This window comes from Equus quagga, chromosome 7 (genome assembly GCF_021613505.1).
Source record: "Equus quagga isolate Etosha38 chromosome 7, UCLA_HA_Equagga_1.0, whole genome shotgun sequence".
NCBI lineage: Eukaryota > Metazoa > Chordata > Mammalia > Perissodactyla > Equidae > Equus > Equus quagga.
Window position 1 is genome coordinate 72692299 of NC_060273.1, and position 21142 is coordinate 72713440.

Here is a 21142-nt window from a genome sequence, read left to right on the forward strand (position 1 = left end):
CTAACAAGTTTTGATATCTGATCTCCCATCCCATAATATACTTGAAGCAGCATATCAGGAGTGAAGACAGAAGCTGCTCTAAGTAGGACCTGCTTGGGAAGTGAAGACTGAAACCTTAGCAGCCAAGACAACTATAAAAACCTACTGTATGAATTTGCCAAGGCTCCTGTAACAAGGTACCACAAACTGAGTGGCTTTACAAAAACCAATACATTGCCTCACAGTTCCGGAGGCTAGAAGTTCCAAATGAAGGTGTTAGCAGGACCCTGCCCCCTCTGAAACCTGAGGTCAGGATCCTTCCTTGCTTCTTCCTAGCTTCTGTTGGTTTGCTGGCAATCCCTGGCCTTCCTTGGCTTACAGACACGTCACTCCAGTCCTCCATCTCTACGTGTATTTCTCTGTGTGTCTCTTCACATCATCTTCCCTCTGTGGATGTCTATCTCTGTGTCCAAATTTCCTTTTTTGATAAGGACACTAGTCACATTGGATTAATGTCCACCCTAACAAACTCATTTTTACCTGATTACCTCTGTAAAGACCCTATTTCCTAATAAGGTCACATTCTGAGATACTGGGGGTTAGGACTTCAACATATCATTTTGGGAGATACAAAATTTAACCCATAACACTTACCAGCTAAAAATATGTATCTGAGCAAATGTTTGTTGCTATTGGGTAAACAGCACTAAATAGCTCACCTGATCTTGAGGATGTCTATTATATCTATAAGAGTGAAACTAACGGAGCCCATATTAAGAGCAGGTTCTTTGAATCAGATAATCCTACTTTTGAATCTGGTCTTAGTGTACTAACTGCACGATACTGGGCAAGTTAATTAACCCAGTCATAGTACTGCTGACTATCAAATTAGGCAGTGTGTACAAAATGCTTATTAGCACAGGACATAGTTCTTGGTATATGCACAATAAATGATAGCTCTTCTTAAATCATTAAGAAAATGGCATATGTACTCTGTAGTAAAATTAAATGGTTAAAAACGCTGGTGAGCAGAAAGGAGTAAACACCTTCAGGAATTAGAACAACCTCTCTCCAGATGACTCATTCCCACAGGCTTCAGAAAGCTGAGTGTCACCGTGTTGGCAAGTTCATTCATCAGGAGCTCATCTGTCATTCAATGATCATTAACTAAAATGATTAGCTGCAGAAAGACCTTATTTTGTCCTATGACTTATCATCTCAGGGAAATAAAATGTGACTTCCAAAACACTATTGTGTGTGTGAGTCAGACAAAAAGGTGAATGAAATCTCAGCCTAGAAGTTCTCTGCTTATAACAAACTAAAGACCTGGGCTAAAACAAATAATCTCAGTTCACAACTGAATTGCAAATAAGACCTCCATTAGCAAATGTGCTAACACCTGTTTATCACACCTCACTGTCATACTCTCTTTAGACAGTTCATTTCGGTCATGCAGGCTTCTTGGAGAGAAATGGGTGTGTGGTAGAGAGCAGAGAAACAATGAGATCTACTTTGAAGAGTATCCTACCAGGGCTGAGAGGAAATATCCTAGACTCTTAGGTATGAAAGAATCATTCCTGATCATTTAGTCAAACCTCCTCACCTATTCTCTGACAGGGAAGTTTGGGGCTATGTTTAAAGCCATAGAGGAAATTGGTGTCAGTTTGGGGTAGTGCAACTTCTTTAGAGGAAGTATGGTGGATAGACTTTATGGTGACCCCCATAATCCCCACCTCCTCATGTTCGTGTCTTATATAATCCCCAGCCCCTGACTGCTGGCTGGTTGTATGGTTTGCTTCTAACCAACAATATATGGCAAAAGTGATTCGGGATCACTTTTGTGATTGTGTTACATTATATAATGTTACTCAATGACAAACACTCTGTCTTGCTAGCTGACTCACACTAGAGTCTTGTTCTCCTCATTGAATTTAAAGAAACAAGCTGCCATGAGTCCAATAGCCACAAGGAAATGAGTTCTGCCACTATCTTGACTAAACTGGACCCATGCCCTGTCCAGCCTCCAGAAGAGAACCCAGTTGTCGACAACACCTTGGTTACAGCCTTGCAGAGAACCCAGCTAAGATGAACCCAGACCCCTGACCCAAAGAAACTACGAGATAATGAATGTGTGTTGTTTTCATTCACAATGTTTGTGGTAATTTGTTACACAGAATAAAAAAGTAATACAGCATGGAGGAAAGGCAGAAAAGAGCTCCACACACACCGTGGACACACAATAGGAATGTGTGGAATGAATAAAAAAGTTGCTGAAGACAACATCATCCACAGCAACCTTGACCTTCTACATTCACCCAAGGATCACATGTGTATACTGTCCTCATTCATTTGTTCAGTCATTGATTTATCTATCTAAAACTCTGGATTAGATGATACGCTGGTGATTAGAACACAGGTGAGATATAGTCTCTACCCATAAGGGCTTAAGTTTAGGAGGGAGAGAGAGAGTTTTGTAAAGAATATTGTGACCCGAGAGCTACAATTAGAGGTATGATCACGACCATCGTGAAGATGCAGCTGAGTGTGAGTGATGTGTGTGTGCAGGTGTGTGTGCAGCTCAGGATACACACATGACTGCTTATTTTCTTTATAGTGCATGCCCAGAATTTCAACACCTTTCTTATATGAGTGTTGACATGTTTACTTGACTCCTTTTCACGCTGTAATACTATCAACTCTGGCTGACAGGGAAGGTCTGTCCTTTCACCATTGGAGGTCAACACTGAGAACATTGGCAAACAGGTGCTCAACAAACAGTTTTTAAATGAATATTTATGATAGAAGCATTATTCCTAAGTTTTTTCCTTCACTACCAAGATGCTGATTTCTAGCAGAATGATAGAAACTTCTCAAAAATAGCTACTTCAGTCCAAGAGGGGACATGGAAACCTATTTCCTATGTGCATCTTACAGAAGCTCTGGGATGAAACTGGGTGGCAGTTATTGGTTCCTACGATTATAGCAAAGAAGACAAAGGTGATGAATAAAAATACCATCCTATCTTTTTTTGAAAATCAAAAATTCTCTTTTATTCCTATTTCAACATATCGTAATCAATTGGAGATGAAATTTTTGCAACTTACTCCATTGTACTGCAATTATTTACACAAATTGCCTAATTAGATTTCTATCTTATTCCTATGGGAATTTAGAAAGCAGTGAGTTATAACTTCATTAGATTGGGGTAATTCTTTAAGAAAAACTAATCTAACATCCACTCAAAGGTATTTTAATCCAAGATGACTTGCTATTTGACTGTCCCATACAATTTATCTCATTAGCTTAAATTCATAATTGAGTCTTCTTTACTATCTGACAAGGGAGTGAATACAAATTTGTCTCTGGACTGCAGTGATTACTTTCCATCACATTATTCACTGGAGAAACTGTGGCAATCAACAAATCAAACAGTGCTATACCCATAGGAAGGACTGTAATGAGTTTCATTTTCCTTATTTTTTTAAATAAAAGCAAATAATCACTGTGTCCCTATTTCAAAATCTTCATTCACTGATTTAACGTAAGTAAAGGGAAATATTGAACTAGAAACTGGCCATAATTTGGAAACTAAAGCTGATTTTCAAGCTGTACTCATAGAAAAATGTTTGATTTCTTGACTAGTAGGAAAACTGTCTAATTGTACAATTCAAAATTAATAGTTATAGTGCAATCTGTGTCTTTCACAACAATGATAGAAAAGAAAGATTTTAATATTGTGGAAAGGTAGCTAAATGTTCTACATATGTAGGAAACTACAAAAAAAATTTCTTTAAATCCACAAACCAAATAAAGCAGAACCCTATTTATATCTCAGTTGGAATTTATAGCAGAAACAGGACTCAGGGTGTTTAAAAAAATAACTAAGCTCGACACTGCTAGCAGGAAAGTCAATGTGAACAAAAAATTTAAAACAGAGCCCATTCTGTGTTACCACACGGAGACAAATGAGTACTCTCATTCAGAATACAGCTCCCCTTACATGGACGAGACTCTCCTTTCTGTTTTGGTTATTAAAACCCTTTTTAAACCCTCTGAGCTCTCAAGAAACTTTGTTTTGTTATCCCAAACCATCTCCTTCTCTGAAGTACTTGTCTTCCTCACACAATTTAGCTTCCAGTTTTCGGCTCTCATCTGTTGGTTCCGTATGTATCATCTTTACCTGTGCGGCCAGACTGCGGGTACCTGAAGGCAAGTGGCCATGCCTCACCTTGTACCACATCCTCCTCAGGGCTACGACCGTCTTGAACATCAGCAGTATGGAGAGTGGTTAAGAGCTCTGCATGTCCTTCAAGGGAAGCCTCACCTACTTGTTAGCCATGCAACCTTACAAGTTACTTAATCTTTCTGAACCAGAGTTTCATCGGCTGTAAAACGGTAACAATAACATCTTCAACCTCCTGGAGCTGTGGGCAGATTGAGTGAAAAAATTCACGACAAGTGCTTAGCAGAGCACCTGGTGCCCAGAAAGCCCTCAGTAAATGGCAGCCCACCGGCGCTCCTGCTCCACACATATTTGCTGAGCGCTATGAATAATTTTAAAGCTTCTACCATGTCCAGAGACAAAAGGTTGTTTACGATCTGAAATTAGGAAGTCACATATTTCATGTCTGCAGTTTTACACAGACACCCTTGTCTGGGGAATCTACCCGACTTTGTTGATTCTTTTCTTTTTTCATTCACACTTTAAAATCTTGGAACTCAAGATGTGTCCTATAATCCAATCTTCTAAGTAGCTGAAAGATGTTTTGTTTTGTTATCTTAGATTCAATCAAACACAGCATGAATTGTGCTGATTCTTTTGAAGAAAGATATTATAGAAAGAGAATTACAGGGGTAGGCCTGATGGCCCAGCAGTTAAGTTCGCACATCCACTTCGGTGGCCCAGGGTTCACCGGTTCAGATCCCAGGTGCAGACATGGCACCGCCTGTCAAGCCATGCTGTGACAGGTGTCCCACATATAAAGTAGAGGAAGATGGGCATGGATGTTAGCTCAGCAAAAAGAGGAGGATTGGTGGCAGATGTTAGCTGAGGGTTAATCTTCCTCAAAAAAAAAAAAAAAGAGAGAATTACAGTACTCAGAAGGCTCCAGCTCTTCTTCTATGTTGCTCTTCATGCTTTTAACTCTGCCCTGGAAGTCCCAGCCTCAGAGTGCCACCATTATCATCCTTTAAATACAAACGGACACTGCTTATTTTATCGTGTACATGTTTTTTAAGCCATTTGACACCAATTACAAATTGACATCACTTCATCTGGTATTCTGAAGGCAGAGTCCTGATTATTAGAGCTTTCTCACAATTAAAATGCCTATTTGGTAACTATATTAATGATGTTGATATATGTCCTTATTTTTTTCAAGAACATTTATGAGCTTTTGTCAGTTGTCCCAGCACAATTATTAATAGCAACTCCTTTCTTTCTCTGGAGTACCCTGATTTGGATGATAAATCATATGATCACCCAACATGACAACCCAGGTAGGTCTGAAATTTATGGCTTTAATGCCCTACATTTTAATTTTGTCTTTGCTGTTTGTAAACCCTGGCTTCTAGTCAACCAGTCATTTGCAGTTCAGGCAACACCTATTCCTTCGTATTTTTGCATCACATTGCATTACATATTTTGCATCACATATAACGAAAAGCAAAACACACATGGCCCTAACTCACAGAGTTTACAATTTCGTAGTGCAGACAAACATTAATTAAGCAATTACACACCAACAATGTCCCGACTCCTCAGGAGAGGTACCAGATGTTATTATTGCCAACAAAATATAACACATGGGGAGGTGAGATGGGGTATATGGGCAACACAAACACACTTGAATTGTTTTTTGACCCCAAGAGGATGTCATCTCATTTTAACACAGTATTCAAAATATCCTTGTGTTTGCCTGCCATGGTGAGGAGACACTTCAGTACAAAGAGGCCTTTCTGAGGATGGGCACTACCTAATAATTGTGAGTGTGTAAAGGGCTAGGAGCAGAAAGTTAATCTTGGTTTCTTCTTTAAATGGCAAAACCATGATGGGAGCAGCAAAGAGTGAGGGAGAGAAGTACAGAATATTTGGAATTTAGTAAGTCTCTTGAGGGTAAGTTTGTGTCAAGTTTTCTGTTTGTTTTGTTTCTTTCTCTTGAATTCTTTTTGGAACACAGTTCTAAGCACACGGCAAAAATGCTCAGAGTATCTTGACTTGTGATAGAGAAGAAAATGAAGCCCAGAGAAAGAAGGCACAGAACCCAGATTCAAGTAGACAAAGGAGAAACTTAAAAGGAGCTCTTAGGCCAGGCTTGCTTCTCATAGTACCCGTCTCCTTTCTGAGATCTACAATGTCAACAGCCAAAGCAGACTGTGGCTTGGCAATTTTGGCGAGGATGAGGGAGCATGAAGGCTCTGAGAGGAACACCATGGACGACAAAGATGAAAAGTTTCTCCTCAGAAAGATCTGTAGGGGACCAGAAAGCCAGTAGGGGAGAAAGATGGCTTGTCAACAGGATTCCTAGTCATTCAAAAAACACCAGGTGTGTAAATTTACTTCTGAAATCCTACATGATTAACTGGTCTGCTTTCCATTTATCTGTTGCCTGAAGAGCATATTTCCAATACAAATAGGCCCTTCTAAAGACAGGAAATTAAACAATAATTATGTAAGTGCACAGGGCCAAGGCCAGGAAAAAACAAAGGTTTGGTCCATGGTGCCTACACAGAGAATCTATAAATTATGATGCTACATCTTCATCCACAGGCTCTGTACTAATCCAGATAAACGTCAACTAGTGGTGTGCAAATATTTTATCTAGCCATATTTTTACTAAATGAGACCTAATTGTACTTAAAAACTCATCAAATTCTTCAAAGATTAGAGAGACAGTGGCAGAGTCACATGTGTTTATCTTTCATTTAATGTGTGATTAATTAATGCAAATATTTCATATGTGTAATTAATGCAAGTTGGTATAATAGACAGCTGGCTTTGGGGTCAGAGTGATCTAGGTTCAAATCCTGGCAACGCCATTTGTCAGCTGTTTGTCCTCGGCAAATCTTTGAGCCATATTTTCCTCACCTATATAACAGGATACTGTAATGAAATGTAGGGTCCTCCTTGAGTTTCGAGAATTTAATAGATAATATACGAAAGTATTTAGCAGTGCCTGGCAAATACTAAGTTGTCAATAAAGAGTAACTGCTTTGATGGTGATTAGGTTCGAAATTCTTATAAATAGTTGTGTTCATTTTTTGTCTTTATTTACACAAATGCCCAAGTGAAGGAGATTTATATTTTGCTGACGTTTATTTGCAGCACACACATTCTAGGGACTCAGTATGGGGCAGATGACAGGTGGATGTTAGGTTTCAAATTTGCTCCTCAAAGAACCTTCTTCCTTCCCATTCTATTTCTTTCTCTCCATGCACTTCCTCCATCTCTACTTCAATTGATTTATTTAGTATTTATTAAGTTCCTATGTGTCATCTTTTATCCTCTTTGTCTAGGCTAGGTATAAAACAGCATCAATATTCATTGCTTCTGGTGTTTTTGATAACTAACTGTGACCATGGGCAAATTAAGCTCAATGTGCTCAGGTGTTTTGTTTTGTTTCTGCTGAGGAAGATTAGCCCCGAGCGAACATCTGTGCCAATCTTCCTTTTTTTTTTTACTATGGGGGTCACCACCACAGTGTGGCTGATGAGTGGTATAGGTCCACACCCAGGATCTGAACCCATGAACCTGGGCTGCTGAAGCAGAGTGTGCCAGACTTAACCATTATGCCAAGGGGCAGGCCCCAGTTTGTTTTGTTTTGTTTTGTTTTTTATTCTGCAAAATGGGGACAATAAACCTACCTCAAGGAATTGTTGTAAGAATTAAGTGAGGATTAAATGCCATGTTCAACAAGGACTTGTTGAATGAGGCTGATTGTGAATTCTCTCCTGTGCGTTCAGTCCAAGGCTGTTCCCTTGGACTTGACTGACCTGTGAATGATGTGCTGGCTCTGCAGGTAGTCCAGGGCCATGGCCAGCTCGCAGATGAAGAGCTTCACGGTGTCTTCCTGGAAGCGGACATTCTGCTGCAGGTGGTAACGCAGGTCCCCGCCCAGCAGCAGGTCCACCACCATGAACATGTCTTCCTCATCCTGGAAGGAGTACCTGGAATAGAATTGGAAGTGAAAATGCATTAACTACATTTACACACTAAAGAGTTCCAGAGGCAAATAACCCCTTACAGATCAGAGGAGAGTGTTTTCGAGCAAAGAGTTCTGGCTTTTTGGGAGTACATGGTCTGTCACCAGCTCTACGACCCTAGGCCCTCAGTTTTCACATGTGTAAAATGGGAATCATAAGAATATCTATCACATTTGATCATGGTAAAGAATAAATATAAGTATAATATTTAATATCATGCCTTGCATATGGTAAGCATTCATTAACTGTTAGCTTACAAAGCTATAAAGCCCAGGAAATAAAGAAAGCCCCATTTATTCACTTATCATTAACGATCACATGCTAACCACACTGTTGCAAGAAGTCCATAAAATATGAGTTACAAGGCCTCCTTGAACCATGCTCATGCCCATTTTTCCACGCTAACAACTTCATTGCCCAGCAACATTATGACAAATCATGTACCACACTAATGATAAGAAAAACATATAAAAAGAGCAATAAAGAAGGCACAGTACAAGGAAGCAATTTTCTCAGTCTTTGGGATGAGGTAAGAGAAAGCTGCTCAGCAGAGGTGAAACCTGAGCTAAATTTTGAAGGATGGTGACAGTAATAATAACTACAAAATAAAGTTACCATCTCTGATATTTCTGATGAGTGACTTCTCTGGGGCAGGCTCTGAAGTAATGAAGATTACCCCTTGGCCCTACAATGCTGCTCTTATGCGCCCATTTTACAAATGAGGAAATGAAGGCCCAGTGAAGTTCAAGTAACTTGCACAAGGTCAAACTCCTAATAAACGGTGGAGACGAAGTGTTCTCCAAGTGTAAAAGTAAGATTTGAGTGGGAAAAATAGCATGTTCTAAACACAGACATGGGAAAGAACATAGTCATAGACTAAAGACTACAGTCAGAACACAGACATAGGGAAGGGAAATAGTTTGGGTTTGCTGGAACAACAGGTATGATGGGGAAGCTTGAGCAGAAGGCAGATCCCATGACAGGAGCTGGTTCATGAGTCTGTAGGTGTTGGGAGACACTGAAGGGTTTTAAGCAGGATGTACAATCAAACAAGGGCTTCACACTTGAAGGAGCGTGGGGTGGAGAGATTGGAAGAGGAAATGAGCCACAGGAGAGCAGAAACAGCCTCTGCTGTTTGCAAAGGGCCTCCTGTAAAAATGTATTCCTACTGCTGTGGTTTGTTTTGTTTCCCTCAGAGCACAAGCAGGATTTCCAGTCGCAATAAAGCTCTCTGTATCAATACTGTTTTGACATGTCTCTTTTGACATAATATCACTGAGATCCCATTTTAAAGTTTTATTTGAATCAAAGAATTAAGTGCTTGCAAGCCATGCCGCAGGATGCAAACCAATTCCTAGTGACAAATTCCTGGCTTAGGAAATAAGTGTAGAATATCAATGATGGGAGAACTGTACTTAGTACATTTTCTTCTTCCTAATGATCATTGTGCTAAAGGAAAAGGAGGGGATTTGAAAATAAAAAAAGAGAAATTCGATGAAGCATTACTCTGAGGTGGTAACATTCTAATGAAGGCTAACAGTGCCTGATGCTTACTTGTTCAACAAATAAAATTTTGCTTACCACTAAAAACTGATTCGTACAGAAGATGTCAGAAATTAAGCTCTTGGGGGGAATTTAGACAGACACACAGGAAGTGCTTTGTCAAAATCTGAGAAATGCATCGTTGGTATTGTCTTGCAAGAAACGATATTCTTTACCTCGATGCCATGACTGGCTGGTCACCTCTGCCATAGGTTTAATGCGCACCAGGAAAGGTGCCTGGACCAGGGCTATTTGATTCACAATCTTTCCAACTGCACCACTATAAATTACATTCGTTGTGTTTTACAGCCTTCCAGTGAGCAACAATGTGCTAATTACTACGAAATCACACCTGGGACCTGTTACCCCTCATGCAGCTCTCAGAAATGATGATAGCTCCCGGGATTTGAGCAAGGACTTTTGGGATAGCTGACAGATGGGGTAGGGACTGTCAGGTGGGAGAGGACTGGGTACCAAAGGAAGGGAAAAGAGAGTGCTAACCACAAACATAGCTAGATGCTCCTGGAAACAACTTATGCAGACTGGGTCAGCATGCAGAGCAGCTACTGACTGCCTTCAGCTCCCCACTGGAGGAACGTGGAGGTCAGAAACCAGAGAACTCCTCTCCCATTACTCCATTGAACTCTGAGGACTATGGTTTTATTAAATTCACCCTAGATGAACAAACATTTTTACTGGGGTTAAGTTAATTTTATTCAAACAACAGACCGATAAAGGTGCCAGTCATGGCCAGTTAACAACAGTGTTCAACCATGCAGGGGATTATTAATCAAAGAAAGAAGCAGCCCAGATAAGGGGCAACAGGCTTCCCTTGCCCAGTATGAATATAAATTTGTTTAATCATGGAGCCAGGTTTGGCTGCTAAAAATCATTTTTCTCCTTCAGTACATCAGATCTAAAGCACTCTATTGCAGATCTTAAACTCTCAGAGGGAAGAAAAATAACTATTTTATTTTCCAGAAATATATCCACTAAAATATGTGGGCATAACAGTTTGGTGGATATGCAAGTTAATATCATAATCTGATTGTTTAAAATAAAAGACTAAGAGCTTTCTTATACCTTAGCCACTTATGACATAGATATGTGCACTTCCACAACTTTTTTTTGACGTGCTATATCATGGCTTATTTATTTCTTAGTTGACAGCCCCAAAGGTAATAAGTCTGGTCCCAGTGCACGCGAAACTCATTGCAAAGTATGCTCAGTAAAAGCAGAGATAAGTACCAAAAGACCATCACCTGCTCCACCCTCCTCCATCGTGTTTGACCCAGATCATTGCAATCGGCCATTCACAGCTCTCTCGTAGAATCTTGGACCCCTCCAATCCATTCTACACACCATAGTTGTATTTTTAAAAGGTGAGTCGTATGTTATACAGCCTTGTAAAACCCTTCACCTCTTTCCATGGTCTACAGGATCCTTTATGGTCTGGGCCTGTTTACTTTTCCAGACTTATCTTGAAGATCTTTTCCTTCCATTCCTCACCTAGAAGTTCATGCCCTTCCAGGCTTAGAAGCCTGTGATATGGGGAGACCCGTGCCCATGTGGACTCACAGTGCTGTCCACATCTGGTTACTTTCTATTCATCTTTCAGTCTCAGCCCAAGTGTCACTTGTCACAGAGACATTTCTAACACTCATATTAAATCAGGTCCCCTGTTATATACAACCCATCTTCTTGTTCACAGAACTTATTCTAATTTGAAGATGTTTTCCCGTGTGCTTTTGGATGGACTGTTTTCATTCCCACTAAGCCATCAGGATGCATGCCCGCTTTCACTCATCTTTGACTCCTCAGTACCTGCACGCTACCTGAAAAGTTGACTCCACAAGTAGTTGTAGAAAAAATAATGAATCAATAAATGAACTAAAGAAAGGAAGGAGAAAAGCAAGGTTAAAACACAAGTTTTAGGTGGGTCTGAGATGCATTCCTGAGGTTCTATTTTTAGAAATTACCATGGTTACCAAATAAGTTCAAAGAAGTCACTCATGCTTGAAGCTGTCTCTTGGAGGCCATCTTGAGAGAAATCTGACCATTGGAAGAGACCTAAAATATTTTACAATGCATTGTTTCCACATTGTGGCTCATAGCCCATTAATCGGTTGTGAAATCAGTTTGGCTGGTTCTGACAAGCACTTTTTTTGAAGAAATAAGATAGACTGAATAACATAGAATAAATTCTCTTAATATGTAAAGTTAAACATTGTTAATGAAACCTTCGGTGAATATAATATGTGTCTCTGTGAGTATAACAGGGTTATGATAAAAAATATTTTTCTCCCTGTGGATTGCAGTCAAAAAAGCTTGAAAACCACGACACTAGGAGAACCTGCTTCCTACTGCAGGACTATGGTGTCAAATCCTCATTCAGATGCTACCTGAGCACGGGTCAGTTCTGACATCTCCGTCTAGCAAAGCAAGGGAAAGGCATGACGGGTATTAGGTATCGCTTCTAAAAACTCTCAGGTTTTGGGAAAAAAGGACATTGATTGATTCATCAAAGACGGAATCAATTAAAAACACACTTAAGGACAATACAAGTGGAAAATTCACAGGTTTCAGACACACCTGGGTTTAAATATCACATGTGAATTTGGAGTGAGTCCCTTAAAGGAAACTGAAACTCAGGACATAAGTACATTGGGAATAATTTTATGCACCATGCGGCAAAGAGTAAATTAGATATAATATTTGTAAGGTAATTAGCCCAAAGCATGACACATGGCATAGTGGTAAAGAACTTGGCCTTGGAGCCAGACCGCTCATTTCCAAATCCTAATTCTGCCCTTTAATGTCTTCATAACTGTAGCAAGTTATATAAGCCCTCAGCATCCTCATCTATAATCGTACATACCTCATAGGGCTGTTGGGAAGATTAAGTGAATTAATACATATAAAGTGCTTAAAACACGGCCTGGAAGATAGCAAGTAATGAGTCTCAGCTATTATTATAACTACATTGCTTCTTCCACCCATGAATGTAATATAGCTCTGGTATTAAGCAGATTAATTTGTTTTATGCAGTTATTTCCTATTATTTTATATGCGGTAACTTTTATATGAGAAGAGCAAGAACACTTCTATTCATATAGTACTGGAGGTTCTAGCCAGTGTTATTAGAAAAATAAAAAAATAGGGCCAGCCCTGGTTGCCTAGTGGTTACATTTTGCACACTCTGCTTTGGCAGCCTGGGTTTGGTTCCTGGGCACAGACCTACACTACTCTGTTAGCAGCCATACTGTGCTGGCAGCCCATATACTAAAACATAGAGGAAGACCAGCAGAGAGATGTTAGCTCAGAGCAAATCTTCCTCAGAAAAAAACCAAAAAAACAGAAATAAAAAGAAAAAAAGAAAAGACATCCATATTGGAAAGGAAAAAGTAAAACTGCCTTTAATCACAGACAACATGATTCTGCTTACAGCAAATGATATAGGAAACATAAAAAACTATAAGAATTAATAAACAAGATAGCAAAGTTGCTAGATACAAGGTCATTAAACAAAAATCAATTGTATTTTTCTTTGCAAGCAATGAACAACATGAACATGAAATTAAGAATACAATTGCATTCACAAAAGTTTCACAAAGAATAAAATACATAGGAATAAATTTAGCAAAGAAATGCAAGACTTGTACACAGAAAATTACAAAACTTTGCTTAGGGAAATCAGAGAGATCTAAATAACTGGAGAAACATTCCATGTTCATGGATTGGAAGACTCAAATATTGTTAAAATGTCAATTATGCCCAGATAGACCTACAGAGTCAGTGCAATCCCTATCAAGTTCTCAACAGGATTTCTGTTTTTGCATAAATTGATAAGCAGCTCCTAAAATTTATAGGGAAATGCAAAGCACTTAGAATAATCAAAATAATTTTGAAGAAGGAAAACCAGAGGAGTTTCACTTCCCAATTTCTAAATGTACTATAAAGCTATAATTATCAAGAAGACAGTGTGGTACTGGCATAAGGATAGACACATAGTTCGATGGAACAGAATTAAGAATCCAGAAATAAATTTTCATATTTATAGTCAATTTATTTTTGACAAGGTACCGGGAGAGGATAGTTAGTTTAACAAATGGGACAATTAGACATTCACATCCAAAAAGATGAACCTAGACCTCCACATCGTACACAATAATTAATTCAAATGGATCATAGATGTAAATGTAAGTGCAAAAACAATAAAACTTTTAGAATAAAATATAGGATAAAATCTTGGAGACTTCAGATTAGGCAAAAGTTTCCTAGATACAACACCAAAATCAAGGTCCACTGAAAAAAATTGCTAAATTAGCTTTTATTAAAATTCGAAATGTCTGCACTTCAAAAGACACCATTAAGAAAATGAAAAAGCAAGCAACAGACTAAGAGAAAATAATTGCAAAATATATAACTGATAAAGGATTATATCAAGACTTTACAAAAAACTATTACAACTCAGTAATAAGACAACCCAATCAAAAAATGGGCAAAGATATGAACAGATATTTCACTAAAGATATACGTGAAAAGACACTCAACATCATTAGTCATTAGAGAAATGCAAATTAAAACCAAATTTCATGCCCATCTGAATGGCTATCATAACTAAGACCAACAATTACAGATGCTGGCTCTAGGATGTAGAGAAAAGGGAAGCCTCATACATTGATGGTGGAATGTAAATGGTGCAGTTACTTTGGAAGACAGTTTGTCAGTCTCTCAAAAAGTTAAACATAAAACTACCATATCATCCAGCAATTCCACTCCTAGGTATCTACCCAAGAGAAATAAAAACATATTTCTATGCAAAGACCTGTACACGAATGATCTTTGCAGCGTTATGCATAATTGCCAAAAATTGGGGACAAGCTCAATGTCCATCAACTGGTGAATGGACAGATAAAATATGGTGTATCCATAGACTGGAATACTATTCAGCACTAAAAAGGAATGAAGTACTAACACATACAACAACGTGGATGAACCCCATAAACAGGATGCTAAGTGAAAGAAGCCAGACACAAGAGATCACATATTTATAATCCCATTTATATGAAATTGTCAGGAAAAGCAAATTGATAGATGCAGAAAGTAGATTACTAGTTGCCTGGGGCTCAGGGTGGGAATGGTGATTAACTCTAAATGGGCACAAGAGATTTCATTGGGAGGATGAAAAGGTTCTAAAATTGATTTATGGCGATGGTTGCACCAGTCAGTAAAATTACTAAAAATCATTGAATCATATACTTCAAATAGGTGAGTTTTATGATATTTTGAGGTATATTTTACCTCAATAAAGTTGTTATAAAAAAAAGGATATTGAGTAGGGAAAAAAAAAAGATTATGGTGTAGAGAGGTTTAAATATTCGCTCAAGAATCACGTTAGGAAATTGTGGAGGCAGGATTGCATCTAAACCCACGCATTTAACACACATGCTGTATGCACAACAACCAACACAGTTCATGAGACAAAAAGCATCTGAAGCTCATAATAAAATCCTGCCTGGGAATAGGATAATTACTTAAATCCCCTTCAAATTAACTCTTAAAATTCAATTGGTATGCCTCCTAGTAGTTTCATTCCAATGGTGGGACATTTCTTTTTTTTTTTTTTAAGATTTTCCTTTTTCCTTTTTCTCCCCCAAGCCCCCCGGTATATAGTTGTGTAGTTTTAGTTGTGGGTCCTTCTAGCTGTGGCATGTGGGATGCCATGTCAGCATGGCCTGACGAGTGATGCCATGTCCCCACCCAGGACTGGAACCGGCGAAACCCTGGGCTGCCAAAGTGGAGCATGCGAACTCAACCACTGGGCCATGGGGTCGGCCCCTTGGTGGGACATTTCTGATCTTCAGCCAGGGATCAATCGCCATGAGGAGTTTTTAAGAACCAATGTTGTCCTATGCACTAAAATAATAAAACAATTAATCAGTCTTTTTCAGACTCCGAACAGGGAGTACTCACTGTAGGCTTTTCACTGTTTATAAAAAGCATTAGCCCCTGTGAGAAGGGACCCTCAAGGGATGGGCAAAGAGGAGGTTAAGGTATGCTGTCCCATCCCTTAAGTACAAATGTGTTTTAAAACATTTCTTTGGAGCAATGGCCCATGATATTCCTCCTCTTGTGGCTCCTTAGTAACTTTCCAAAGTGTATCTAGTGGGAAATTCATAAAAAAAAAAACCAAACTAGTATTATTTCACCTAATTAATTTACCATGACAAAATAGAAAACCCAAGGTTTGCAAAAGCCAGACTTCAACAATTTATAAAAACTATACCCAGTCGTTGTTGTTGTTGTTGTGTGTGTGTGGGGGTCGGGGGGGTGTGTGTGTTTAACTGAAATACCACAGCATGACGAGCTGAGGTAAAAGAAAGGTTAATTGCTTGGATAACACTGGAACCAAGTCAAGAGAGCAATCTAAATTCTCTCTGCCCTAAGTGTAGAGAGAAGGTATTTACAATCTAAACAAGCATGTGGTGACTTCTACTCATTAATGTAGCAGAGTGAGAACATTTCCATCAAGGCTTGTCGAGAGCCACTGCTGGTGAGGACATGAAGAAACAGGCGCTCTCATATGCTCTAGATAATTTGGTGAAATTTGGTGAAAGCTCCTTTGGAAACAACTTGCAGATCTTTCTTTAAAAAACACAGTTTTTGACCCTCTAATTTCACTGCTAGGAACTTCACTACGGATACACTTGAAAAATTATACCAAAATGTACTTTTAAGGATACTCATTGCATCATATAAAATCAAAAACAGTTTGCATGCCCATCAATAGAGGAGCATGAAAATAAATTACAGTAAATTCATGTTATAGATTACACAGCAATTTAAAAAAAATGAAGCAGATCTATATTCTGATATGAAAAGATTTCCAAGATATTATATTATGAAAACAAAGTGAGGGAAAGAACAATGTATATACTATAATATGCATTGTAGTAAATAGATGCTTAATGTACATAAAAAGGATATATTAAAAAAGGACATACATGCACAACTATAAAAGGAAAATAAATGCATCACACACAAATGCTGGTATATGCATAAAACTTTTACGAAAATATACCAGTTATCTAAATCGTAGGATTATAAGTAATTTTATTTTTTATTTATATTTAAAAGGCCTAATAAACATAACAAAAATATTTCTTTCTACTCTGATATGTCTAATATATGTTGTCTCCTTGCAACAAGTAGTAAATAAGCCCTAGAGATCTAGTGTACAGTATGGTGAATATAGATAATAATATTGTAATCATCAAACGTGCTAAAAGACTAGAACTTAATGATTCCAACCACTAAAAAGAAAGGATCATTATGTAATGTGACAGAGGTGCTAATTATCGCTACAATGGCAATCATATTACAATAATTAAATGTATCAAATTCACATGTTATACACTTTAAATTTGCACAATGTTATATGTCAAATATATTTCAATAAAAAAGGTGAAAAATATATGTTGTCTCATCCAGAGAGGAACTAACAGAGATGAGACAGCTTCTAATCTATACAAATTATCTAGACTAGTAGTTTTCATCAAATACTCAATGTTCACATTTCTCTGATTGTTCTATAAATGTTCCTTTCTTAAAAAGAATATTTGGGTCCTATAAATGGATCAAACGAGGTCCATATTTTCTCCTTGGTTTTTTGTGCCTTTAAAATCTGTTTTATGGGGCCAGCCCGGTGGTGCAGCGGTTAAGTGTGCACGTTCCGCTTTGGTGGCCCAGGGTTCACCGGTTTGGATCCCGAGTTCGGATATGGCACCGCTTGGCATGCCGTGCTGTGGTAGGCGTCCCACATGTAAAGCAGACGAAGATGGGTAGGGATGTTAGCTCAGGGCCAGTCTTCCTCAGCAAAAAAGAGGAGGATTGGTAGATGCTAGCTCAGGGTTAGTCTTCCTCAAAAAAAAAAATTCTGTTTTATTCTGTAGCTTCCCTGACCAACTCTTCTTTTATTCTTAGTAATTTTTTGTTGAAAAAGCCAAATCATTTTTTCTGTAGCATTTCCACAGTCTGAATTTTGTTGATTGCATTCCTGTCATGTCTTTCTACATGTTCTACCCCTCTGTATTTCGTGAAAATTGGTGGTTAGATCTCAAGGCTTGCTCAGATTCAGGTTTGATTTTTTAGGAGAAAGACTACTTCACAGATGATGTGTGCACTTTGCCCAGGAGGGATATAACTAGTAAGTCTATCTTTTCATGGCATTATCAGCCATCAATCATCTGAACGCCTAAATTCAAAAATTCCTTAGAAGTTGTGATATTTGAATTCTATCATTTCTCCTTAATATTTTAGTTAGAGTACTTTTATAAAGAGAAATTGGCTTTCATCAATTGGTTACTGTGAGGTCCAGTTCATATAGGAAAAGTAAAACAAATGCTTAAGTCTTTATTTACTTTTCAAAATGATTTGTTGGTTTCCTAGAATCCTCCAAAAGTAATCAATAGGGTTTTTAATAATCATAATAAACTCATGGGTTTGATGTTATCATCCTGACTGATGTTCAGTTCATAATGTCCAGTCTTCTGCAAGTAGGAACATAGTCAAATTGGATCATGTGTCATTTAGAAATGATTTGGTGGGTTTTGATAGCTTTATGACTTTCTTATGTGAAAAGATATTCCTGGATATCTTGTACTTTTCTCCTCCAGACTATCTAGGTGATAGACGTGTTCACTGCAATTGAGTTGTCAATGTTCCTAGGTTTTTTCAGCGATCAGGAGACTGAAATAGATATAGATATTTGATACGGATAAAGGTATAACATACATGTGTATACACAAATGTAATCTAAGACAAATCCATCATAAGTTCATAATGATACTTAACCTGTTACCTAGTGAAGGATACTGGGTTGTTTCCAGTCTTTTGCTATTACTGATAGTGTAACAGTGGAAAACTTCATGCATATGTCTCGTTATATTTTTGCCAGTCTAACTTTGGCATAGATTCCAAGGAGTGAGTTTGCTAAGATAAAGGTTTGTTAAAACAAAAGATAAAGGCATATGTAATTCTCGCTCAATATTGCTAAATTTATCACCACAAAGGGTGCATCATTTTGCATTCCCCCCAGCAATGGATAAGAAAGCTTATTTCCCCACATCCCCTCTCTAGAGTACCTTGTCAAATTTCCAGAAGTTTTTAATTTCAGAAAAACCCAGCGTAGAGCAAGAAGATTTGAAACTTATATAGCACTTTTTCTCTGTCTCAAAAGTAAAATTCTCCAAGGAAAAAACATACCTTAAATGCCCTCATCAAAACACACATAAATGCCCTCATCTATTCTTGTATATCTTGTGTGTGTATCCAGGTTAAACATCCATATGTCTAAAATTCATAAACATGGATAGTTTAGAGTTTATGTAGATCTCTTTGGCAGTGGGTAGAATGGACTTGAGGGAACCATCATGTAATAGTTATAATAAATGTTCATGAAAACTTCCTTTTTAGGCAGAAGAATCCTTTGTGTACATCTCAGGAGACATAGAGACTTGGTCTGAGGTCATCTCCCCTCTACTTTAGTCTTTCCTGACCTCTTCTTGCAAAACATAAATTGCATGTTACCCATCTGTGTTTCCCTCTCTGCACTTCCACAGTACCTAGCCATTTCTCTACTATAGAACACTCCAGAAACCCGGCTATAGATGGTTGCATTGTATTACATTGTATCATGACCATTGGTTTTTTTTTTGCCTGAATTCCTCATTTGACTGAACAATTTGAGGGATTTGTGCTTTGCTCATCTCTGTATCTATCAGCAACCGCCAGTGCATAGCTTAGTACATAATAAACACTTGCTTAGTCAATGGCCATTTTGCAAATATTTATTGTATATTTACTTGCTTGTACAAGGCACTGAGGCTAAAGGAGTAAACCAAGGAACATGGTTTCCCTCTACTTAAAGCTAATCATCTGTAAAAGATTTACACAAACAAATAGGTAATTATAAAATGTGGTAAGGGCTGTGAAAGAAAAGTGCAAAATACTGTGATAGAGACTAACAGAAGGACCTCATTTTGATTGTAGGGGGTCATAAAAGCCTCAGAAAGTAATACTTGCCTGATTCAATCTATAAACTAAAGCCTCAAATAAAATGAACAAAAACCCACAATTTACACAATGAAAAAGATTGTGGGTGATTTTTAAAAATCACACATAACACGTTGTAGATTATTTTCCTCATGGTCGGATAAAGTAGTTGATTTTCCTCCAGCTGGACCTTCCTCTGGACAGAGCTTTGAATGCTATTTTGTGATCTGTCGGCTCATCTGTACTGGCTCTGGAGATGTTATTTATGAAGTGTCTCTGGGGAAAATTTGGCTTTCATTATTTTCTACAGAATCTCTCAAGATGATTACCTCAGAGAATAATATAGGCAGAAGACAGGCCAAGGGGAATAACAACATCTTGCTGCCCATATAAAAGGAAAAGGCAAGATACACGCTCAGGTGATAATGAGGAACAATTAAATCAGACTCTTACCCAGAGAATTTATCATGAGTCCAGAAAAGAAAAAGTGTTAGAAGTTACCACTTTCTGTGCTTCCTGAGAATCACAGATCGATCGCAGAGACAACCTAAGCAGGATGAGTTTGGGTCATTGATGGGATCACAAATGGCCACCTGTGATTCAGAGAGTGTCTGGGCAGGCCCTGACTGTGCTGAGAGAAGGATGTGCTGAGTCGAGCATTTTGATCGGCTGCCTCTCCAGAGGATGAAGCGGAGAGATGAAAAGTTCATCTGGCACAGAGCATTGTCTATCCCCACCCCTCTGCCTCTCTAGCCAGAAAGGCAATTGATTTCCTTACTGACCAAGCTGCTCCAGTCTCAGAACTCCAGGCAGGGGGAGGACTTCCCGGCACTGCTCCCCAATACAGAGATTTTTACTTTGCCCTTGATGCCCTCCTCCTAGCCTCTCTGTTTTTAATGCCCCCCCCCCCACTTCCCTTCTCATGACTAGTGCTTCTAGTCAAACTAGACCCACTGTACCTTCAGAAATGTTATGATCTCTCTTGCCTCTGCTTCCCTCTCATGGGGCTTTTCTATCCATCTCTATGTCTGATATCCAGTAGTTGTGACACTACCAGGGAAGCAGGAATAGGTATAATGTTTTTTTCTCAAACTGAAGTATATTAAGTTCTATGTGGTGATTTTGTCTCACTAAAACACTATCATTTATCTGGTTAAATGGCTCTTTAAATTTTTTTTTACTGATTTTGCAATTGTATTTCATTTTTTTTTTTTTAAAGATTTTATTTTTTCCTTTTTCTCCCCAAAGCCCCCCGGTACATAGTTGTGTATTCTTCGTTGTGGGTCCTTCTAGTTGTGGCATGTGGGACGCTGCCTCAGCGGGGTCTGATGAGCAGTGCCATGTCTGTGCCCAGGATTCGAAC

The 21142-nt window shown here is 38.5% G+C and overlaps 1 protein-coding gene across 1 annotated transcript in view; it reads right to left on the bottom strand.

Moving 5' to 3' along the window:
• STK32A (serine/threonine kinase 32A) overlaps positions 1-21142 on the bottom strand; it is a 113920-nt gene that overhangs the window by 50393 nt on the left and 42385 nt on the right. Inside the window, exon 5 of the mRNA XM_046665544.1 lies at positions 7972-8145. Coding sequence (XP_046521500.1) covers positions 7972-8145 — 174 coding nt within the window. The remainder of the gene's footprint in view (positions 1-7971; positions 8146-21142) is intronic.